The 25,268-nt window shown below is 35.4% G+C and overlaps 2 protein-coding genes across 3 annotated transcripts; both read left to right on the top strand.

The window, feature by feature from the left end:
• Positions 1-7,737: 7,737 nt before the first annotated feature.
• LOC115964040 (argininosuccinate synthase, chloroplastic) lies at positions 7,738-12,319 on the top strand. 2 transcript variants are annotated; one of them, XM_031083326.1, is made up of 10 exons: positions 7,738-8,009; positions 8,780-8,838; positions 9,055-9,142; positions 9,451-9,592; positions 10,190-10,238; positions 10,395-10,577; positions 10,891-10,965; positions 11,063-11,248; positions 11,439-11,527; positions 11,635-12,319. In XM_031083326.1, exons 1-10 carry the CDS (start codon positions 7,943-7,945, stop codon positions 12,185-12,187), a joined length of 1,491 nt encoding a protein of 496 aa, XP_030939186.1. In that variant the 5' UTR covers positions 7,738-7,942; the 3' UTR covers positions 12,188-12,319. The 2 variants fall into 2 exon arrangements, with proteins under 2 accessions (XP_030939186.1, XP_030939187.1); XM_031083327.1 differs by having other exon boundaries at positions 7,741-8,009; positions 8,791-8,838.
• Positions 12,320-13,043: 724 nt separating this feature from the next.
• Positions 13,044-18,081, top strand: LOC115964218. The gene is made up of 3 exons (XM_031083576.1): positions 13,044-13,403; positions 13,514-13,609; positions 17,494-18,081. The coding sequence occupies exons 2-3, from the start codon at positions 13,514-13,516 to the stop codon at positions 18,079-18,081; spliced, it is 684 nt and encodes a 227-aa protein (XP_030939436.1). The 5' UTR covers positions 13,044-13,403.
• Positions 18,082-25,268: the final 7,187 nt, after the last annotated feature.

Here is a 25,268-nt window from a genome sequence, read left to right on the forward strand (position 1 = left end):
GCAGAGGCCGTCATTCCTCTAGAAACTGGATTCCCGACGTTAAGGACCAGTACATTCTCTTCGAGTAATAATGATGCGATGTTGGAAAACAGTTTAGACCTGATTGAAGAACGAAGGGAGAGCGCGATGGTTCAATTAGCTTGCTATGAGCATAAACTCAAGCAGGGCTATGATAGCAATGTGAGGATGAGGCCGTTAGCCATAGGAGATCTGGTGTTGAGGAAAGTCCTGGGGGCCACTAGGAATCCAAATTGGGGAAAACTGGGACCTAATTGGGAAGGGCCATATCGGATCACTTCTGTAGCAGGAATAGGAGCCTACTATCTAGAAGACTTAGATGAAAAACCTGTACTCCATCCTTGGAATGTAAATAATCTCAAGAGGTATTATTATTAATAAAAGTGTTTCAATTCAAATATTTTCTTTTTAACTTATGTCAATCATACATCCTGTACTCCTGCATCCTATGATTTATATTGAATTGTTAAACAGAAACTAAGTTATGCCAGGTCCTCGGATTGCAAACTTAGTGGAAATTAACATCCTATGATTTATATTGAATTGTTAAACAGAAATTAAGTTATGCTAGGTCCTCGGATCGCAAACCTAGTGGAAATTAACATCCTATGATTTATATCGTATTGTTAAACAGAAACTAAGTTATGCCAGGTCCTCGGATCGCAAACCTAGTGGAAATTAACATCCTATGATATATATTGAATTGTTAAACAGAAACTAAGTTATGCCAGGTCCTCAGATCGCAAACTTAGTGGAAATTAACATCCTATGATTTATATTAAAACGTGGAACAGAGGCTAAGTTATGCCAGGTCTACGGACCACAAACTTGGTAGAAATTAACCTTCTATGTTGTGTATTAAATTATTGAATGCTAATAGAGATGTGGTAAATCTTTTAATCGTAAACTTGACGGAAATAATGCCCTATAACATTCATTGAGGAATCGGAGAGAGAGCTTTGGACGCAAGATTGGCGTACAATAAAGAAGGTGGTTGAAATGAACCCATACAAAATTGCAACGACAAAGTGAATGACTGCGAAAATAACATGGAGCCGCCAGAACGATAAGAAAATGAGCAAAAAAGTCCTCTATTAAGTGTCTATTTAAAGTTACAACACAAGTTCTACTTTTTTAATTTCAACTGGATCTGCGAGGTCTGGCTGGCGGGTAGGTCTGCGTTCGAAGTTGCGATTCCATCTTTGGCTTTGGTAATGCCCCCAGTTGGTAGAACTGTGGAGTCCAATTCTTGTTGAAAACCCTGGGAGGCCGTCTCTGCCTCTGAAGCGGTGGTAGTCTTGTCTGGGGAAGCTCCTGGAGGGGCTAGTCCTTCTTTAGCCGGTCCCGGTTGGCCGTGAGGAGGAGAATTGCGAGGCAAAACCTCCTCGTTAAGGTTAATAACTGGAGAAGGAGCGTTAGCTTGATAGGGTTGAGGAGCTGAGGGGCGTATCGCCTCGGGGTAATATACGTTATCCGGCCTACGCAGCTCAGATGAGGATTCAACCCCAGCACGGTTAAGAGCCTCGCTCCAAGTTCTGGCGCAGTAGATACGGCATACCTCCAGAACCTCGGCTCTCAAAGCCTTCTCAGTTTTAGCTATACCAACTTCGTAGCCTCTCTGCTCGGCTTCGTTCATCGCCTGTTCGGCGTTGATTCTCGCTTTCTTGGCTTGCTCTTTGAGCTTTTCAGCTTGCTCCCTTAGCTTCTGAGTTTCCTCCAGGTGCTTCTTAAGAACAAGAGCTTGCTCCTGAGTCTTCTTCAGCTCGGCATTCGTTTCGCGCAGAAGCCTTGCTTGTTCCTCGGCCTGCTTCTGGTAGCCTTCTGATGCCGATTCAGCGCACTTGCGAGCTTCCTTTTCGACCTGTAGTTTTTTCCTTGCGTCGGCCAAATCCTGTTCAGATTTGGACAAGGTCTGAACAGCCATTACCCTTCTTTTCCTTTCGCCATCTAGCTGATTGGAGTAAGCGTTGAGCATCTCATCTAGCTTGAAAGTATTTTGGATGATCTGTAAAAAAAAAAAAAAAAAAAAAAAAAAAGGGGGGGGGGGAGTTAACAGTATAGTCAATGAAAAATGCGTATTAGTAAGTAACAGTCATAGAATGAAACAGGGTAAAAGACAGCTTCTCACCATGTCCAAATATCGTTTGTTGTTAAGGATGAGTTCATTCTTCCTTATATTCTTTATCTCAACCATATCTTTTGGGAGCAATAAGGCTTCTTCTATGGCTGAGGCTACGTGACACCCAATGCCGCCGTTAAAGTTCCTTATAGAGGCATCGTCTCGTAGGGGCTCCCCACCGTGCATAGGTACTAGCAACCATGCTTGTGGCTCAGGATGTGGGGAATCAGATTTCTCTAGGCCCCGCGTGGCTGGGTGCTTAGTTTTCTGCTACTTTGCAGCTCGTTGGTCATCCTCCTTTCGAGTGGGACGAGACTTGCTCATATCTGCCACCTCTTTGCCTTTCTGTTCCCTGCGCTTTTTCTGCTCAGCAGCACTTGGAAGCGTGGGTTGTGGAGATGAACGAGGAGGGTGGCGAGGAGCTGGAGGAGGAGACCTGGTTGGAAGAAATGAAGCCTGGGATGGTATTGTTTTGGCAGGTGCAGACTTTTCCGGCTGACCTTCCATCAGCTCCAGCAAGCTTTTCTGGGGTTTCCTTTGTATCCCCATCTCGTCAGGGTCTTTCTCGGGGCTTGTGAGCTGATCAAAAATCCTGAAATCGTTCGAGAATTCAGATACTGTTACGACGGTTTCCTCGCCTTTTCCCTTTCTCCTTCCCCTTTTTTGTTCTCTTTTTCTCGAGGGAAGGTAAGGATGAAGAAGGTCCCGCCGAGATGCTGGCTACGAAAAGAGGCTCTGTGCGAGGTGTGTACTGGGGAAGCGAAATACCCTCTGGAACGATAAACCCTTCGTAGGCAACACTGATACGGTGAAACTGAGGATCGCGTGCTCTAATCACGCACTTCGGTGCCTGAAAGGCAAAGGAAAGGGGGGTATAGCCAAGAATCAAATGTGCTGCCCGAAGTTGACCATCATCCTCGTTCACGTATATTTCAGCTTTCAGTAACCTGTCTAGGCTCGCCTTATTGACTAATCTGAGATTGGGCTTCGTGTAGCGCCTATCTGCAAAACCGTTAATTCTAAAGTTAAAATTGTAGGATACAAAAATAATAGAAGTAAATGAAATGTGTTCACGAACTAAATAGTATAGATTTATAACTTCGCTCCCACCTGGTGTTCCCTCTACCGTCGGACAAGGTAAACCATCGTGCCATTCCCAAGAGAAAATAAGGAAATCCTCCTTTAGGTTCTTATTTGAGGTAGGGAGGCACTGAATTAGCCTTACTTCAGGATATCTCGACTTGAGATAATAGTCCTGGTCAGCTAGGCGATGAAGGCTGTACACCCAATTCACGTCATGATGGGTTAACTTTAGGTCCATTCTCTTATTCAGAGCGTCTATGCTTCCTAAAATCCTAAACATATTGGGAGCACATTGGGTGAGGGATAGCCTAAAGAAACTGAGGTAACTCCTAGTGATACTACCCATGGGGATAGTCATATCGCCCTCAATAAAGGTGATCATGGGGATAACCACTTCCCCAGTTTGCCTGGCATCAACCCATTCCCCTTGGGCTGCGTACCTCATCCCTACCGTTGGGGGGATCTTGTACTTAGAGCGAAAGTTTCTAATACCCTCCTCGGACTCAACGAGACATCGAAATGGATTCTTCTGTTTCCCCATTTTTCTAAAAAACTTAGTAGAAAAGACTTTTGGGCTTGAAACGAAAGAGGTAAAAACTTCGAGAGGACTTACAGGTTCAAAGGAAGGGTCTCGGACAACGTACGATTATTTGTAGTCACCAGGAGAATAACGAAGATTGGAAGAAGGCAGGTTTAATGTATGAGCTCTGGAACCATGCAATCATCGAAGGGAAAGTACAGACTTAATTAGGGAATGCCTTTATAGTCATGTGAGGGTTGTGAGCGGTGAAATTCCCGCTCACAAAACAAGGGAAGCCCTTTGCCGTTTGATTTAGATCTCACCGTCAAACGTGGGAGACAATGGAGTTGTCAAAATTTAATGCCGCCAAAATCGGGATGCTGAAGCGTCAGGGGCATGCCCCAAAACGCGCACAGGTACAGGCTTATGACGTCAAAATCCACCTTCTCTCTCGAGGAGTCGAAAAGTAGGATTTTGAGGGGCTATTGTGGGGGTCGTTCGATCAATAGGCCCATAAAGTTCAGGATTGATTTAGGAATGTTGGGCCTGCAGCCCATCCGAGGATGCATATCCGTCCGAGGAGGCCAAGTCAGGTTATAATGTAGTTACTGAAGGGGATGGTAGTCAACGTCACAAAGGTAGGGTTCTGTATCCATCCGAGGACACCATACTCCTCAGCAGTATGCGTCCGAGGATGATCAGAACGTGGTCTTATTGCAACCAGACCTCAGAATTAGGTCATCGTGAAAGATAGAATAACCGACCAAGGGAGAAAGAGATAAGGCAAACAAATATCTATCACTACAGCTGCCTCCGCATTAATGACCTCTCAACCAACTCTCTGGCCGCATTAATGTGGAGGTAATACCTGAACAATAAGGAAGCAGCCTTACAACTGCCCATAGAAAGTTCCAGGAGGTGCTAGATGGGACAGAAAGAAATCCTCCGGACCCAATCTACACGTGTGCGGTGAGGATGAAACACAAAGGGGGGTATATAAACTAAAAGAAGAGCATGAGGAAAAGAGATCGAAACAAAAAGAAGAAGAGGGAAAAACATAGAGAAAAAAGAAGCGAGCAAAAGTAGAGAAAAAGAGTTGCCTTGATCACTAAAGAAAACGATCGTTGTACCAACTTTAGACTTTTAGTATGCATGGGAATGAATCTTTTTAAGGAAGACCACAGTTAACCTAGCTCTTTACACCCACGCTCTACAAGTCATATTGTCTGGGCCTTTTTACGTACGAACCTAACACTGTTAAAGTTCGTTGCAAATCGCGTCCTTACAGGAACAATGGTAATAATTAATATAATATTAATATTGAAGGAAATTTGTACACTAAAAATTCAAAATGTCCGTAGACATTGTTATTTTTATTTTATTTTTTTTAATTTTTTTTTCACATCATTTCTAAATTAGTGTACCTCACACTTGGACATCTTTTTGAGTTCTATGGCTACAACAACTCAAAACAATGTTATGAAAATATGACAGAATTTTTTTGTACCATTGAAAATGCATTACATTCCATCCTTAGCCCAAATATCTCAATATATATTTGTAACTTGTATGTTGATAATTTAATTCAGATGAAACTCTATAAAAGTTTCAATTGGCTCACAACATTTTTGAATTTAAAGCCTATTTTCATTACATACAATTGTTATGCTAAATTAAAATTACATCATCTAATTTTGTTATAAATTCAGTTTAGTCTTGTAACTTCTAATTTATTCATTCCAATATGATAACTTTTACTTTTATTCGATGTAATCCTTATGTTAAGCTTGTCACAACCACCTAAAATCCTTAGGTGTCCTTCAAACGACATTATTTTGAAAATTCAAAAATACCAAAATTGCGTCATTTTGGGACGCTTAACTGCAAATCCTCTAATGAGAAGTGCACGGAATGACCACACTTAAAACAAATAGAAGTTATAGGGTTGAAAAATGAAATGAACAAATTAAAAGCTATATGAATGACTTGAATTTTGGGTAAAATTAGACATTGCAATTTGTGGGGACAATTTTTGCTTCAAAGGCCAAGGGTTAGACCATGTTGGAACCTTAGGCAATTTTTGTTGTCCCACATACGAAAGAAAACCTCCCTCTTTGCACCTTATAAGGCATGAACCAATGGTTGAAGAGTACCACTAGTTTGGTTAACACAATTTATAATTTAACCAGATTTGTACTACTAATTCATAATTAAAAATAAGGGGCTTTTATATATGGTATGCATGTATAGCACCCCAATTATTTTCTCTTGGAAATATTTATAAATATTATTACATAATTGCCCAACTCCTCCCCTTGGGGTTTGAACCAAAACCATCAATCCATTCCACCAAACTCACCTAGGGTGGGTATGTGGGGAGGAGTGTGGGAATCCTCTTGCAACTAGCCCCTAGCTTCCAACTGTCTCGTGGTACTAGGGTGAGGTTTGTGGTCAACCTAGATTATAATAGTTATGACTCAATCTAACATTCTTTAGCGGGGGGTGCCCTTATGGTCATGCCCCAGGGGGTGAGACACAATGGTCGCCCCCCCCCCCCCTCTTTATTTAGCAAAAAAATAACTCACCTAGGGCTACCACCTTAACTATTGAACTTTCAATTTTAAATATTTAACCTTTTATTTTTGTTTTGTGATAAATCAAATATTTTGTTCTTATTATTTTTCTGGATAAACATTTAACATTTTTTATCATATATTATTTACTATATACTTTTTATCATATAATAAAAATTAGGTTTAGAAGTCACAATTGTGTAAATCGCAGCAATTTTTTTAACTAAAAAAAATTACAATAAATTTTTAGATAAAAATAATATCTTATTTGTTTTTATCAACTTTTTTTTAATTCCTTTATTACTTATTTGGATAACTTTAAATTCCTATGTTGATTATAACTTAAATAAATAAATAAAATCTATCATATTTTCTTAATGCCTTCATCATTCATGTTTATTTATTTATTTTACATTACGTTGGTTGATGCCAATATTTTTTATTTCATTCTATCTCTATGACATTTTTGTTTCGTTTATTGTTTTGGATAAACTTGCATCCTAAGTGATGTAATTTTTACGTTTTGTTATTTGTTTAAATGTGACAGTTTTTTTCTAATACATATCTTTTTCCTAATAATTCTCATTCTCTTATAATTTCTACAATGATTAGAAATCTAACTTCCTCACGATTGAAAATTCTCTCTATATGTTCCTACCGGCAAGTTTGCAACAACTTCTTTTTCTTTTTAGGGCTTCTTCTAGTGTTTTATTTTTTTGGATAGGAAAACTACTTATTGTTGTAATCAATTTTTTCTCTTTCCTCAATAATTCTTCTTCTATTACAATTTCTATGTTGATTAAAAATTTAACTTTTTTTTTTTGTTGGTTTCTTAAAAATAGGTAATTTGATGTTTGTGAAATCCATAGTAAAATATTTTATCAAGCCTACCAAGTACCATCCATACTATTACAGGTATGTATTTATCTTCTTTATTTTTGGGTTTTTTTGTTATGTTTCATTTTTTTATTTTAATTTTTGATAATTAGTTGTAAAGACAAATTTAAATTCATGAAATTCATTATATAAACCTTTATAGATATTTACGCTTTATCTATTTATTATTTAAGAATGATCAAATTTTGTATTTTTTCCTACAACAAGGATTTCATCTTTTTATTTCTGGGTTGTGTTTGTATTTATGTTGTTTTTATATGCGCCTTATTAGACTACAAATAGTTTTTAATTAAATTTAGGAATTTTATTAGTTAGGAATTAATTGGTTAACAAGTATGAGATTGACATTGACATTTATCTCAAAAATTTAGAGATAATATCTATATAAAAAAATTAATTAATTTTTTTTTTTCTTTCAAAAGTTTGTAGACAAATGAGGAGTGGAATCATAATAAGCTCCATTCACGCTTTTCGTCAGTCTCTCACCCACGAATTATTTGTCGATTTCTTTGTGGGCTCTTTTTTTCCATAGTTGGTGGCAGACAAGTGCCACTAAACTCTCACAAAACGACACCGTTTTCTCAATTCCCTTCTATACTTTTCGCGCCCTTCTAAAACCCTAGCTAGTAGCTACAACACAACACAACACAACACACGGGTCCACACAACTCACTGATTTCAGAGACTGAAGCACACACACACAAACAACCACAGAGAGAGAAAGAGATAGAAATGGCTCAGCTCAAAGCTATTTCTTCATGCTCACCCACCAGCCTTGCTTTTCAAGTACCAAAGAGAGGTACATGTTCTGGGCTTTTCAGTTTTTCTTTGATTTATTTTTTTATTTTTTTATTTGAGATTTACTTTCATGATTCAATCACATGCAGTGTTTGCATGTTAATTGAAAATAATTTTTTTTTTTTTTTTTAAATTTCTGGGTTCAAATTGTTTTGTGAAAAAAATGATTTCTTGGCACCCAAAATTGTATCTTTTATTTTTGTTGTTTTTGTTTTCTGTGAGATTTATTTGTATGTTTCAATCACATTCTGTATTTGCATGTTGATTGAAAATAATTTTAAAAAAAATTTCTGGGCTCAATTTGTTTTGTGAAAAAAATGATTTGTTGGCACCCAAAATTGTATCTTTTGTTATTATTATTTTTTGTTCTATGAGATTTATTTGCACGATTCAATAACACATTCTGTATTTGCATGTTATTTGCAAAACTTTTTTGTTATAATTTCTTGGCCCCCAAAATTGTATCTTTTCCACTATTCGAATTGAAAGATTTCATTTATTATTATTATTTTTTGGGTGAAGCTATATAGAAAATTTACTACACAGATAAGATTGTATTTTGCTGAGGAATGTTGGGATGGAGTATTTTGTGTTTCAAATAGTTTGATTGCATGTGTTATTTTTGGGATTTGTTATTTGAAATTAAGTCTCTGAAAGAGAATGGAGAAATTGAATCTCTGAGATTATGTTTGGGTTGCAATTTTTTATGTTTGGGTTTTGTTATTAGAAATTGAATCTCTGAGATTATGCTGTAACTGATTCCAATCACAGAGTCATTGCAGTTTAATGATAAAGTAAGCTGCCCAAGGAAGTTGTCTTCAGCATCCGAGGTAATACCTTAAAACTTAAGAGCAGTACCAGTGTCTACCTTAAAACTTACAAAGTTGTGATTGACACCACTTTCAGTTTGGCCCACTATTGACACCACTTTCTACGCACTGAACGCAATATGTCACTAAAAATTTTGTCACTAGACTTATTCTCTGCGTCTTTCTAAATAAATGTTTGTTGTATAAGTAATGTGATTAATTTGGATTTTTTTACAGTTTGTGGCTAGAACGAGTGAGCTTCATGGTCATGCTGTTGCTACTATTAGTAATGGTGGCAATATAACTAAGTTTCGTAAAAATCAAGGTGAATTTGTTTTGGAATACTTGTTTCTGAAATATTCCTGTTTGGTATATAGACCAGTAGATTTTCTCTTTAGAGAAGTCAATATCAGTTAATACTTTCTATTGTTGTTCATTCTTTTTCATGTAGTGTTATTGTATTGATGGCTTGCTAGCTATCATGACTTAGTTTGCAATGAGTTAATTAAGTGCTTAAATGTTAAAACCTTAAGTAATAAATATGCTAGCCTGTTTAGTTTGGCTTATAACTTTATTTATTTCTTTATTTTTATTTTTTGGGACATACTTAACTTATTTGCCCTTGAGATGCAGTTATTCAAGCAGTTTTGCAGAGTGATAGAGAGATGGAAATTTCTGAAGCTACAAAGGGTATAGGGTTGCGTGGCAAATTGAATAAGGTCGTTCTAGCTTATAGTGGTGGCTTAGACACATCAGTCATAGTCCCATGGCTAAGGTATGTCTACTGTTATATGTTTTGTAGTCCCCTGTTTTGTGGTTTGGAACATTCCCCTAATTATATTTCCACTGTACAAGTATTCAGGGTAATTCAGTTTTAGATTGGTATGTTTGGAATACAGTTGATTAAAATATGAAATTAGACTCATGCTCTCTTTGATGGCAATCTGGGACTGGTAGTTTTAAAATATTTATTTTATGAGGAGAGATAGCCAGTGAATTTGGAGGAGATAAAACAGCAGTTTTTAGTAACTGACTAACTGTGTTAGGTAGTGTTTGGGATGACTCCATTATAAGTATTCTGCTGTTTACTCTGGTAGTGACGAGATATAGATGCTGCCTGCTTTCTGTTTTTAATATTTCATGCTTGAACGTGTCTTCTTGAATTACAGATAAAACAGCAGTTTTTGTGCCTGATTAAATATTAGCTCCATGCTTTAACATTTCTCCTTTGCAGACTTTGTTGAATTATTACCTTACTTGAATGGATTAAATGCTGCTTGCTTTCTGTTTTTAATGTTTCATGGTGCTGGTTAATGCATTTGAATTATTTGTTTTCCCATGATATATTTTTTAACAAACCTTTCCCTTGCAGGGAGAACTATGGCTGTGATGTTGTTTGCTTCACTGCTGATGTTGGTCAGGTATGTTAAGTACTTAAGTAGCAATATCTACTTGCTCAAAGTTCCTTTACTTATTTAGTCTTCCTGTACAATTAGTTTTAGATGGTATCCTTCATTCCCACTTGACCAGTTGCATTCGTATTAATTGTGGGCTTATCTGAAATGCCAAATTTATAGGGTGTTGGGGAATTGGAAGGGTTGGAAGCAAAGGCTAAAGCCAGTGGGGCTTCTCAGTTAGTGGTGAAGGACTTGAAGGAGGAATTTGTACGAGATTTTATTTTTCCTTGCTTGAGAGCTGGTGCAATTTATGAGAGGAAATATTTGCTGGGAACCTCGATGGCTCGCCCTGTTATTGCAAAAGTGAGCTCCTACTTTGAAGTTTGTTGTGTTTAGTAGGTTTAAATATGGCAAGCATGCAGATTTTTCAAGAGAAATTAATAATACAGTTTGCGGCTCTTTTAGAAGTGTTCTTGAGTTTTCTATTATCTGTTTTTATTTCCATTTGTTGTCTCTGATAGAGTTGAGTGTAGATACCCTATTGATATTATTTTTGTTCAAGGAAGCCTTTTCGTTTCTGAGCTTCTTGTCATCAGTTGTGTTTTAATGGCATCATAAAATTTCTTTTTTCATCTGATAAATTTTAAATCTTTGTAATGATATATTTAAAAAACAGGCCATGGTGGATATTGCCAAAGAAGTAGGAGCTGATGCTGTTGCTCATGGATGCACTGGAAAAGGAAATGATCAGGCATGCCTCATGATTGTGCTCTAAATTTTATGACCCATTGTGTTCTGTTTTTTTTTTTTTGTCTGACACAGTCTCGCTTGCTATTTTGTGTATTCAGGTTCGCTTTGAGCTCACATTCTTTGCTCTGAATCCCAAGCTAAATGTTGTGGCTCCTTGGAGGGAATGGGATATTACAGGGAGAGAAGATGCTATTGAATACGCTAAGAAGCATAATGTACCTGTACCAGTAACAAAGAAATCCATATACAGCAGGGATAGGAACCTATGGCACCTTAGCCATGAGGTAACATTCGCCTCTCCATTTCCTGTTTTGTCTTGTCAAATCTCTGCTGAAATTTCAATCTTAGTATAGCTCTTTGTTTTATGTCAGTTGCTCAGAAACTGTTGTAGGAAATAAACTTGTTTTTTGCTCTCATGGTCACCTTTTAATTCTCTCACTCTCTCTCATGAGTTTCATTTCCATGCCTTTAAAGGGTGACATTTTGGAAGACCCAGCAAACGAACCTAAGAAGGATATGTACATGTTGACTGTGGACCCAGAAGAGGCACCGGACAAACCTGAGTAAGCTACCTCATTGAATTTTTAGTCTAACCCCTCTGTATCATTATCTATTATTTTCTATTCCGCTTTTTTTTAATTCTTTTTTTCTATGCCTTCATTTCCTGTAGATATATTGAAATTGGGATAGAGTCGGGTCTTCCTGTTTCAGTTAATGGGAAGGTGCTTTCGCCTGCATCTCTTCTTACTGAACTCAACGAGATTGGTGGAAAGCATGGAATTGGCCGAATTGACATGGTTGAAAACCGATTAGTTGGGATGAAGAGCCATGGAGTCTATGAAACTCCGGGTGGAACAATCCTCTTCGAGGCTGTACAGGGGTTGGAGTCTTTAACAATTGATCGAGAAAGCATGCAACTTAAAGATTCACTTGCACTCAAGTATGCTGAGCTAGTTTATGCAGGCAGATGGTTTGACCCACTTCGCGAGTCAATGGATGCATTTATGGAGAAAATCACTGAGACTACAACAGGTTCAGTTACACTCAAACTATACAAAGGTTCAGTTTCTGTAGCTAGCCGTAAGAGCCCTTATAGCCTGTATAGGCAAGATATTTCATCTTTTGAGAGCAGCCAGATTTATGATCAGGCCGACGCTGCTGGGTTTATTCGGCTTTATGGTCTTCCAATGAGGGTTCGATCAATGCTCAAGCAGGGCATGTGAGACTTGGGTGTTTGATTGTTTCTTGTCTTTTGGTGAATTATTCTCTTATATCCCTAAAGTTGAGGCCTTTGGTTTAATTGTATGACAATAAGTAGTTTTTGGCATAAGATTTATGTTTCTCTTTGGTGTTTATGCTTTCTTTCTTTCTTTTTGTAAGATGTTGCTGCCAATTGTTCTGTTTCTTCTTTGCATATTTTACATTTTGCATGGTTTAAGGGTGATTTCAAATTAAACATAAAAGTTTCAAATGAAATTATATGCTTAAAAATATATTTCAATTAAACCATAAATTTGTTTTTCTTAAGTGTTTTTTTTTTTTTTTTTGAGAAAGGATTGAAATACAATACGTTTAAAAAATCATCAATAAAATACAAGATTGAAATATGATTTACCCTAAAATAAAATAAAATAATTTTTTTGAAATTTTTTTTTATAGTCATCAAATGAAATCACCTCGTCTTTCATCTAATTTTTTTTTTTTTTTATTTTTTATTTTATAATAAAGTAACATTTCTTTATAGTTCATGAATATTGAATAATATTCACCTAAAAAAGAAAAAGAAAAAGATTAATGAATAATATAAGATAAGAACAATAAGAGCCCGTTTGGTTTGCCAACTGAAAACATAGTGTTCAGTGTTTAAACACTGAACACTAGTGTTAAAAAAAAAAAAAACAATATGTTTGGTGATAGTGTTTAAAATAGGGTTGTTTGAAAATAGTTGCTCAAAAATAGTTGTTTGAAACATATTTTTTGAAACATGCTTGGGCCACATTTTAAACAATGAAATTGCGTTTCCATGGCACAACGGTAAATAAAATGAAATTCAATTTCCACTGCAGCCGGACCCACTGATCAGAAAAACACGTTCTCCTGTCATCTCTACCCTCATCTCTTCAGTCTTCACGCCATCATCAGTCTTCACGCCCAAATATTCATCTCATCTCTCCTCTCCTCTCTACTCTCATCTCTACACTCACAATCCGAACTCCATTACTCCTCTCACCCACCTCCATTACTGCTCTGACCCATCAAAATTCCACCTCAGCCCTCACGGATCTGGCGCCTTTACTCCTAACATAGCTTCATCAACGCGTCAAACTCCCACACACATAATTTTCGAAGAAACCCCTATTTTGCTAAGGACGCTCTGCTGCTAAGGACGCTCTGTTGCTACGGAAAAGGCAACTCACACAGTCTGAAGGGGTCGGTCAGGTAAGGTTTTTAATTTTGTTAATTAATTGTTTCAGCTTTCTTTCACATCCCAACACATCATTTCACATTAATTCATGTTAGGGATTGTTTTAATCTCATATATTGTTCAGATGGACGCCTCACTCCCTTCCTCATCCACCTCTCGAGTTCATTACAGAGCCCCTGCTTCCTCCTCTGCTTCCTCTTCTGACCGTGCTCCCTTACTGGTACGTCTTTGTAATCATGATTATAAGTTCTGTTTTAATCTTCTAAGCACCCAAACCCTCCTGCTAAGACCGTTGATACTCAGTCTGTTTTAGATTTGGGTTTTCATTTTTTTCTTGTGACTTTTCTTTAATTATATGTTGCTGACTATTGAATGCATGTAGTTTTGATGTTTGTTGAAAGGTTTCTTAGAGGATAAATGGGTTGTTTTGGGGTCTGGGTTTATCTATTTGTTATGGGTTCTTGAGTTCTTGTGTTGGATTTTTGTTTCTGAGTTTGTATGGATATTGGGTTCATGATCTGCGAGGTAATGTGCAAAACAGCATTGCAAAAGAATGGTATATAGTTAGTTAGGCAACGTTTAAAAGAATAAAGGAAAGTAGCATCTCGAGTTTTAGAAACTCGAGATCCATACTACAAAAAACCCACATAGATCTCGAGTCTTTAAAACTCGAGTTTCTGCAAAAAAAATTTCACCTATAGTGGCGTTTTCAAGTCTTTCAGTGACGTTTTAAATCCCTATAGCGGCGTTTTCCTGGGAATTTTTTTTCTTAAGTACAGAGTTATAGAGTCCTATAGTGGCGTTTTTAAGCCCTATAGTGACGTTTTATAGACCTATAGCGGCGTTTTTATTCAATTTATGCAAATCGAGTCTTTAAAACTTGATTTTCAACTTAATTTTTTTCCACTTTGCACTAATCCACTTACAAATCGAGACTTAAAAACTCGATTTATATCTTGGAACTCGAGTTTTAGACACTCGAGATGCTAGTTTTCAAAATTGTTTTCAAACATGACAATTAACTAAATTTTTTAATATTTATTGTTATTTAGAAAAAAAATTCATGATCTGCACCTTCTGTTAGATGGGATTTTTTCGTGTATTGGGTTTTTGGGGGCATGCCTTCACTAATTCTGACTTGGCTGAGAAGATGTTTGTTGACAGGTTTGTTAGAGGATCAATGGGTTGTTTTGGGGTCTGGGTTTAGAGTTGTTGTGTTGGATTTTTGTTTCTGAGTTTGTATGGATATTGGGTTCATGATCTGTTATATGTTAGATGGGATCTTTTAGTGTATTGGGTTTTTGGGGGCATGCTTTCACTAATTCAATGGCTGAATGATGTACTTCAGACAACAGTCACATCCCTACCCATCACAATTTCAGATCACTCACCACTTTTGTTAGATACTAAGACTATCATACTTGTTTTTTTAGTTTAAATTTTAAAAAGGCCGTTTCATTTTAAGCAATGTGGTTGCTAAACTAACCCTATGTAAAAATGTAGTGCAAGATGCTTGAAAAATAAAAGTAAATGATTCCCCTACATTAACTTAATACTGTGTCCATAAAAATGATAGTTACAAAGGCTGCACTCAAAGAATGAAACAATAATGTCATAGAGAATTATAAGGATAACTCAGAGACTGTTCTCAAATAATCAAAAACTCAATCTGACCATGGGCTAAATAAATGAGTGTGCCCTTGGCATAGATGTGTGTCACTCCCAAGTCCAAACTAATGAATAGTATCATGTTAGAATTAAAAACAGGAATCTGATCTTGTAAAACTTTACAGAAATTAGTGAAGTAACCTTAATATATAAATTTAAATCGAAATAGAGTTTCGAATCATCAAACAAGCATCTTGCTTATCATATAACCTATAGGGCAGTAGTATACTTACATTAATAAGAATCAAGATTTATTGGATACAGATTTTGAGCAAATGTACAACAAAACTATATACGAAACAGATTTTTTTGGAGTTGAAATTATATTCTTCAGTTTGTGAAAGAGTTTTATAAGGTCAAGATAAAGATATTTAACAAAGACAAACAAATAGCCTAAGTTTTGTTTCCTAGTGGGAGGAGTGTGAGAATTGGAAGAAAACTCTGAAAGATCCTTCCAACACCACATTTTGTTCTCTTCTCAAACCCTGTGACCATACAATTGGTATGATCTTCTCATATTAAGACAAAGGGACAAGGAGGTTAAGGAAAAAGCCAAAAGTAGATAGCACATTTATCTCTACTTGTGGAGTCTTAGGTGGAAGGCTAGGAAACACAGTTTCATTCTAATTTACTGTTTTTTATCTGTATATTATGAAAATGATTTATTTTGGCATTTCTTTTCTTTTTCTTTTTTGCACAATTGCACATGTAATGTATGTGTGTAAATAAAACCACAAATAGCCAGGTCAATAATGAATTTATTGTTGATATATCATATATCCAAGTTATAAGAATTTATAATCTTGAAAACCTTAGAAATCAATGTACTTTTTTCCTGAATAAAAGAAATTAATAAAATAAAATAAAAAATAAGAAAGGAAAAAGGAAGAAGATATTTACAACAAAATAGCCCAAAGGGGCCAGCCCATCTCATCAACACTGGATGAATGAGCACTGAAGCTGGGATTGATGAGATGGGTGAGCCTTGGAAGAACATGAAGTAGGTTAAGCTGCCAAGGCAGCCACATCCTTTCACATCGTTTAGTGAAAATTTAATTCTTCAAAAATGTTAAGATTTTAATTATAATTAATTAATTAATTAATTAAATTCATGACCGCTCTCCCTTTGGAATATGAATATTTGGAACTTCTCCAATAGAGAGAGAGTCAGTATATTACCCCATTTTTCCGTGTAATGACATTGTGGCCTACAACTATGAGTGTGGTTACACATATAATCGTTATAGCTAAGCTCAGCTCTTGGACTAGATAATATTTACAAGTTATAACCAAGACAGTTTTTGTTTCTCAAGTTAAAAAGTTTTCTTTTTATTTATGTTTGCATTAACACTTTTTTTTTCTTTCTTTAATAATTAAAATTATTTCACTAAATACTGTTATTTGAAACTTATTTGAAGAAAAATCAGGTTTTTTAGATCTTGTCTCTTGAAGAGACAATATATTTTACCTTGAAGCTACAATAGCTAATCTGTTCTGGTTACACATATATTCAACTATAATAATAATATGCTATTATGCCTTCATAAATATACAATGCCACTACAAGTTGACCTAAAACTTATGTGTATGAATGTGTATCTTTGTATTTTTCCTTTATATGGGGTGAATTTTCTCTTATATGCCTGCTGCTTAAGTCTAGTAGTAAGTTAAAGAATTTAATTCCATATCATAGAAGACCGTTTTACGAGTCTATGTAAGTATACCAACATGTATTTAGATGGATGATTCCGACGATAAGAAGTGGCCTGAAGCAGTCGAGAGATATTTTATTGACATCTTGTTAGAAGAGGATGCTAAAGGGAATATGCCCCAAGGCCAGTTCAAGACTGGAACTTGGACAGCAGTTGTCAATGAGTTTAACAAGCGTGCGTCTAAGAGTTACACCAAGGCACAACTTACACAAAAATATCAACGACTGAAACAGAGACACCGCACTTTCTCCCAGCTCATCGCACATACCGGAATGGGATGGGACCCCATTTCAAATACGGTGACGGCCAGTGACGAAGCTTGGGCTGCTGCATTTGCGGTAAGTCCTTAAATCTGACTTCAATATCAAAAATATCAAACATATTAGGTTTATTGGCTTATGAGTGTATTAATAATAGTGGCTTTACATAGTTGTTTTGTAGCATTTTCCCATGATGATACTTTTAGGAATGGAATAAAATCTGACTTATATATGGGGTTTACTGTGGGTTTAATGGGGTTTAATGTGACTTATAAATTTTGACTTATATATTTGACTTATATTATTTTCTACTCAATGTCTACAATTTACTAAAAAACCTTTTTGGCTATCATCAATTTGGAATAAAAGAGTGCTGTTATACGGTTATTATAAATTAGCCATCGACTTTGTATTGGGTTTTACAAATATAAAACATCTAACCCAATATATATGGTTGGTAATAGGTCAATCATAAATTCAAGGACTTCAGGAAAAAGGGGATGAGACACTATGAGCTGTTGGGCACTCTTTTCAATTCAAACACAGCCACGGGTTTCCTGCAAATGTCATCTGCCCAACCAGCTCCCAATAGTGATGAAGAGAGAGAACTTGATGCAGCCTTTCTATCTGAGGGGGTACATGTCAATGTCAGCACCGACGGTTTCGATGACGTGGAGGAGCTGCCCACACCGAGTGAAGCCCAAAGCCGGAGGCAAGCTGAAAAGCGGCCAGCTGAAGCATCTCATTCAAGTGGAAAAAGGAAGAAAGGGCACTCCCTTGAAGCCATGACTGAGGCAATATGGGGTTTTACTGACATGAGGAACCGTCGGGGGAAAAAGTCCATCGACACTGGAGACTCTGCTGTGGGGGCTGCTAGTGAGTCAGTTACAGCAGCTGTAACTCTTCTGAACCAGCACACCGATGTCGATCATGTCACGTATTGCAAGGTCGTGCAAGAGCTTCATCATGCCAAGAGTAGAGCCGCTTTTTTTGCCATGACGGCTGATAGAAGAAGGGTCTGGATTGACTTTATTGGGGGTGGATTGCAGTAGTGGTGGTTGTGGTTGACAGTGTAGGAAGTTAACTAATGATGTGCCTAAGTGTAGACAGCCTAGAAAGTTATTTAGTAGTCTTAGTTTGGTTTAATGTGAATACGCAAAGTTTGTATTATGTTTATACTATGAACAATGTTTGCATTATGCCTTCCTTTGTTATGTTAACCTCCTTGGGACATGTATGGTATTTGGACTAAGAAATATGATTTGTGGTTGTCGTGCCTCCTATGAATTTCTATCTTTGGTAACATATATATATATATAGATATATATATATTTGATACATAAGCTGCTGCATTCCATTTTGGGAATTTCTTTTTTGTGTCACATATTTGCTTCAAACGTTGTTAGCTATTTTAACAATGTAGTATGTTATTGAGCATACAAGTGACATTGGTTGGAATGAGTATTTGGCTTATCCTTTCTCTCTTGTTAGTTATTTGTAGTGTTGGTGGAATTAGTTTGAAAGCAGCACTTGAATTTACTGCAAATTTTGTATACAACTTTGGCTAATAAAAGGATTGTACTTTTTATGAAATCTGCAGGTATGAGAGAGCCACGTCTGTTATCATTGATCCAGGTCTATCTAGCTTTCAGGTATTCCTTTTTATAAATCTTTGTTTCATTCTTTGTTAATTACGATTTGAGTTTGCTGGAAGTATCAGTTTCTTCGTTCAAAAATTTTATGAAATTGTCTCCCTTTTTCTGCTTTATGTAAGCTTTATTCATTATGTTTCTTGCTGCTGGTTTTTTGTTTGTGTTGCAAAAATATCAACTTCTTAATTAGAGGTTAGACTGTGTTCTTTCTCTTCGCTGTCAGACCACTGTTCACAGATGTCGACTAATTTCTTATTGTTTTCCTTTCTTCTGCTTTGCATGCATTTCTGGGTGAATAAAGTATATCAACCTGACTATCATACGTTCTACGAATCTGTTTTGTTAATGAGTTTGCTGTCAGGATTGGGATACTCACTACTGTACTTATATCTATTCTCATTTTTTTAGGTACAATTTGATCAGCCTTTGACAAATAATCCGGAGAACAGTCAAGTGCCCAGAAGCCAATTGTTGCCTCTACGAAGAAAAAAAGTAAATAAACTTTCAGCACTTTACATTACAAAACTGAAATTAGCTTATTTATATCTTGAAGTCAAAAGTTTATAGTTTAAACAATGTAAGGACCTTCTTACTTTTGATAGACGATTAAATTAATGATTTTTAAGTGAAATAGAGAGAGAGAAAAACAGTATATGGATTTCTTCTTTGTTTATTTATTATAACTAGACATTGACACTTTCCCAAAAAGAAGAAAAATGGGTATACGATATGTTTTTACTTTAGATTACTATACAAGCATAGCATTGTGTTATAATACCAAAATTATGGGGACTTAGTTTAGGGGGGGTTCATGCCATAGGCAGTTGCCTAAATTGCCAAGGAAAAGAGTCCTGTCTAAATTATCCTTTTAAAATTATTCTCTTATTTTTGTAATTATAAAACAGTGCAAATAAACTATAAACAAATTTAAAAGATAAATGTATTGATAAAAAAATGTTAAAATATATTTTTGTCTTAATAATTGGTTCAAGTTTGATTTGCATCCATAAAAATTTCAAATGATTAAAAAGTGCTAATTTTAGTTCACTTATGTTAAATTTACACTAGATTATCTCAAATATTTAACATAATACATAAATTAGGTGTGATTACAAGGCATGACAAGTTTGGATATAGATATCCCTATCTTTACTCTTGTTTGAAGTTGGGAAAACTTGTACGGACTAAGAGTGGGACAAGTTGGAATTCAGCAAGGTGTATATAGTTTTTCATCCTTAATAAGATGACTCCAAAATTAGCAAGAGAGTATAAGAAATTGCAACGGAGAGTGTCGAGAGAGACAAATATATTTAAAGGTGGTAATAGAATAGGTATAAAAATTATATTATAAGTATAGTGTATAAATAAAGATTAAATTTTATATACAACTAATTTAAGACTATGTATACAAACACATTTGGGGATGCAGAATGAAATACTATAAAATGAACAAAACTTGTCCTAATCTCGTCCTATTTTTAGGAAAGGAAAAACCTGCATATAGCAAAATAGGGGCATGGTGGGTCTGAGTGGATTGTCATTTTTGTCATTGTCAACATTAATCATTTGCCTACAAAATGGGTAATCATTTGTAATGATTTTCAGAAACAAAACTTTAACCTTAAAAATGCTGGGAATGAATTTCTGATTAATTCAAAGTAGATGTCACTGTGTCAGCTAAATTTTGACATCAACAGTAATGTGATACAACTACAACGCGAAGAAATTACAACTACTCTACTAGCAATTAATATTTCCTGCTTGGATCATTATTATTATTATTATTATTTAATTATAACGTCAGAATTTTGCAATTGGCATTGCAATTAAAGAAGGAAATACATGAGCATTACTGATATGTTATATTACCCCACTAAACGTTAATTTTAAATTTAATAAGTCTTTATCTCAAAAAATAGAAAATACTTAATAAGTCTTTGAAGTTTCTTTAGTTTTAATTAACTTTAAAGTCTAGGAAAACAGAGAAAATTAAATGGTGTTTTGATGTGCATTAACCTCAAAAAAAAAAAAAAAATACTTGTACCATTTGCGTGTTCCCTTTACAGGTGTAACTCCAATTCAGTTTCCCCAAACGGGCTCTAAATTTCCTGAAATGCAGAGAAATGACATATAACTCATGCATTTCATTAATCTACCCCACTGGCCTGGCTAGTGGCTAGCACTCAGGACAAGCCCCATCATACCAAAACCGTATGGCTTCATAGTACACCATCCCACGTAGCTAACAGGAGGATGTGTTTTATTTCTAATTTTTTTTCCCGTATACTGTAGAATAACTTTTTTTTTTTCTTAAGAATTGATGTTGCTCAATTTTGCTTTTTAACTTGTCATCAAAACAGCCAAAAAAGTCCATTTCTTTACAAATGAGAATGTGACTTCGGTTTTTTTGCAATAATTGAAATTTTATTATGGGATCAGGGTTAAAATTTGGTAAATTAGGAAATTATGCATGTCTGATTCTTGGCTTATCTAGTAATTTGTCCTTTTAAGAATATTATAACTTTGTAGATTACCTATCATATTGAAGTAAGCATCCAAGTTCAAATCAAGCTGATAATTACATAAATGCAGCAGAGATGATGTGTAGAGATGAAGTAGTAATCAAACTGATACCTACATAACTGAATTTCAATACTAACCTTGTTGAACCATCAACTCTGACTCCAATTGTTTGAATCTTGGGTTTGTGAGAGTTGAGAGTTAACACTTTCGGAGTCTTTTGTGAGGGATTGGTACAACCTGTTATAATTGTTTTAATTCAAAAAGTCTAACCCAGTGGGTTTGGGCAACAATGTTATTCTAATTATTACTCTTTTCACTTTTACTTGATGTAGGACTTGACCATGTAACCAACCAACACTGAAACCAATAAACATATGTGGTGGTGATCTAGAGTGAAGTTGCAAGTGTGGTTAGGCCAGTTAGAGCAAAAAATACATAAAGTAGATGAAAGATATGCAGAAAGTAACTGCAGGAAGAGATAATTTATGAAAAAATATATAATATTTCTTTACAAGAAAAAAAAAAGGATAACATGGTTATTACGCATAGATCTTAAGGTTTTCTACTTGGTACATATTTTAGAAAGGGGAAACTTTTTTTGATGGAAGATATTTTGTATTAATATATTATAGTTTTATGCTACAATTAAGGACTAGATTCTGATTTCTACATTTCGTGGATACAATTAGGAAAGTTAACAGATAGTTATAATGCTTGTTAATGTAGGCTACTGTGTGACCAAAATTATGTGCATCCTCAATCAAAATTTTGCTTTTTCCATGATCAAGGTCTTCAAAATTTTGAAAAAGGGACGTCAACAAATATATACCAAAATATATGTACATTGGCCAGCAGGAGGTTCATTTCAACCCCTGAGCTCCAAGTGGAGCCGTCCATGTGCTATGTGGGGAAGACTACAATAATGTAAGGTGAAGGATTGTTTGGTGTGATGTGTGACTATCCGAGCAAGTGAAATGAATATAAATAATTTATTCAAAAAAAAAAACTGTAACTACTGAATTATGATTTATGGCTGCAAAAAATTTGAAATGGATATTAATTAAAAGTGAAAAGAATTTATTGAATAAACAAAGAACAAAAACAGCGAGAGGGAGCGAGAGAGGACATGCATGAACACTCCTACAAAAGACAGAAGTGCTATTATTGGATGCTTTGCATCGGTGTGGCTGCTACTTATAAAAAACGTGGAAATGAACACTAGTGGTTACTGTTTGTAACTTTGTATGGACTGAAAGGTTCGTTTTGGTTAGATGGGAGAAATATGTTATGTTAACGATATTTTTATAACATTTTTATAAGAAATATATTTTCTATGATAAATATATATTAAATAGTAAATTGTTATTAATAAACAAAAAATAATTAAAATGTTATGAACGTAACACTTCTTTAAATTAATTTAATGATTAAATTTTATGATTTTCAAATGCTTGAGTTTAGGAACAATTGATTAGTGATAAATTAAATTATTAAATTAAGTTTTGGTTACAATCAATAATAATGTATCAATTTCAGAATATAAATTAAATAAATTACTAGTCTTAGTATTAAAAAATAAATAAAATTTTATCAAAAATTAAAATAAAATAAAAATGAAATGTGCCGCCTTACTCTCAAAAATGTTAGTACGTGACTTCAAAATAAAGATTTTAAAATGATAGCCATATAAATTATCCCTCCCCAAGATACAATTAATATTAAATGCTACCCAATGCCGAACACATAAAAAATCATCATATACACATTCCTTCTTTCGCGTCATTCTGTTATTAAACAATGTTCAGGCAAAAAAAACTTTATTAGAAAAAACTGTAAGTACATCTTATGCTTTTTACTAGGTTAAGGAGGAAGTCAGGTGAAGTCATACTTAATATTGTATATAGTAACTTGTCAATTGTATCCATAGAGTATTCCATGTATAGTAGTCAATGACTGCGGAGGGTCCTTCAACTAATTAAGCCATAACAAACTAATGGAATCCATTTACCTTTTTGAAAAGGTAATACTATTTTGTTCATATGTTGTATTTGAGTATAAGCCAATAATAATAATAATAATAATAATAATAATATCATTGAATTGAAAATATATTCAACCACAATCATTTTAAATAAGCTACAATTTGAAAAAAAACAAAACCAAAGATAATATGTAAAATTATCAATGGCATAATAATCTCTTACAAATATTTCTTTGCTATTCCTTAAATTAGGTCTTCTTGTGTTTGACAAACCATATTTGTCTTCAAGTCGTAAAGGTTTAATATTGTTTGGATTATATGGTGAGATGAATTCTTCCGCAGCAAGGTTCATGTGATTGTAGGATCTATCATAAAAAATCCCTTAAGAAGCAGGTTTCTATACATAGAGCAATATAGATATATATACATAAAGTGATATATATATATATATATATGTACTTCTTTATAGTGGCTGATGTGAACTTAATGGCTGCCCACAGGTGTGCTTCAGTTATGGCCGACCCCGATTCAGATCGCGATTCAGGCATGGCTGAGTCCGATTCAGATTGTGATTCAGGCATGACTGAGTCCGATTCAGATCGCGATTCAGGCATGGATGACTCCGATTCAGATCGTGATTCAGGCATGGCTGAGTTCGATTCAGATGCGGACGATAGTGAGGTGGAGCTCGAGATTGCCACAGCCTACGTTCAGCTGTGCATAGAGTACGTGCAAAAGTACTACATGAAGCGACCTAGGTGCACTAGTATCCTGAGTGGGAGGTCATATGTGATTGAAGTACTAGAAGGAAATCCGCAAGTGTGTTATGACATATTCCGCATAGAGAAGGCCATTTTTATACACTTGTGCAATGAGTTGAAGCGGCTGCACCTATTAGAGGAGGACACTGGTTGGGTTTCAATTGAGGAGTCCGTTGGGACAGTGCTATATATTGTCGGACACAACGCTGACTACCGGGTAACTGCCAACCGCTTCTAACATTCTCTCGAGACCATTCAAAGGCGGTTCCGGCGTACCTTGCGTGCTATCCATGCTTTGGGATGTATCATCATCCGGCCTGACGTTGATGCAGCTGAGCTCCCTCAATCACTTCGAGAGAATGGCAAATATTATCCATGGTTTGAGGTATGCTTCGATTTTTCCTTTTTTAGTTATTAGCTAAATTATCCTTGTTATGAAATTCAATTGTCAAAGATCTATAATAGAGATTAGAAAGAAAATAAGATGACCTATGAAAGAGTTTTGAAATATTTCTAGTTTAATTTATTGCACTATATTGCACATAAGTTTAATTTATTAATTACAACTACCTATTTTGTTAACAGAAATGTGTGGGAGCTATCGATGGGACGCATATAAGTGCCTCTGCCCCATCCGCTAGGACTACCGCATTTCTAGATAGACGGAGTGATATCACCCAAAACGTGATGTGTGCATGCAACTTTGACATGCGGTTTACATATGTGCATTCGGGATGGGAAGGGAGTGCAAATGATTCACGAGTCATGCAGGATGCACTTGGACATGCCGAGTATGAGTTCCCTTGGCCGCCTAGAGGTAAACAAAAAAAAAAAAAATTTAGGAAAAAATTCCGCATTTGATTTTTGACTTGTCAATTGTTGCATCTGACTTCGCATTTCCTAAGTATTTTGTAGCATAGTATAGATGTGAAAACTATTCAAAATGGGATTGTGGAGTAGTAGGAATGCACTGTGTATGATAATTCTGAAAAAGGTTGTGAATCTTTGTGGGTTGTGGTTTTGTCATATTTTTCTAAATCTCATGACACATATTTTATTCATGCATGTCTTTTCATAGGTTTGGGTAAATTTAGATATTTACGTTAGTTTACTTAGAAATCCAAACTGAGGACAATGAGTTTGTAACTACTTCATATTTTGTCCTTTGTGAAAAAAAAAGAATACCTTGTATACACTGCACTTAATTAGTAGCTACGTAATTTTATTATATCGAAACTAATTCAATCAATACATGAATTGTGTGATTCACATTCAGCACTCTATATCATGGATAAAAGGTCGTGTCAAAGTTTGCAATGTCA

The sequence above is a fragment of the Quercus lobata genome, chromosome 10 (genome assembly GCF_001633185.2).
Source record: "Quercus lobata isolate SW786 chromosome 10, ValleyOak3.0 Primary Assembly, whole genome shotgun sequence".
NCBI lineage: Eukaryota > Viridiplantae > Streptophyta > Magnoliopsida > Fagales > Fagaceae > Quercus > Quercus lobata.

What these genes read in the sequence shown, in the direction of transcription:
- LOC115964040 (XM_031083326.1), top strand. Translation starts at nt 7,943, where the DNA reads ATGGCTCAGCTCAAAGCTATTTCTTCATGCTCACCCACCAGCCTTGCT. An exon ending in TATGGCACCTTAGCCATGAG is followed by an intron (nt 11,249 to 11,438) that starts GTAACATTCGCC and finishes ATGCCTTTAAAG; the next exon opens with GGTGACATTTTGGAAGACCC. An exon ending in GAGGCACCGGACAAACCTGA is followed by an intron (nt 11,528 to 11,634) that starts GTAAGCTACCTC and finishes CATTTCCTGTAG; the next exon opens with ATATATTGAAATTGGGATAG.
- LOC115964218 (XM_031083576.1), top strand. Translation starts at nt 13,514, where the DNA reads ATGGACGCCTCACTCCCTTCCTCATCCACCTCTCGAGTTCATTACAGA. An exon ending in CTGACCGTGCTCCCTTACTG is followed by an intron (nt 13,610 to 17,493) that starts GTACGTCTTTGT and finishes GGTTGGTAATAG; the next exon opens with GTCAATCATAAATTCAAGGA.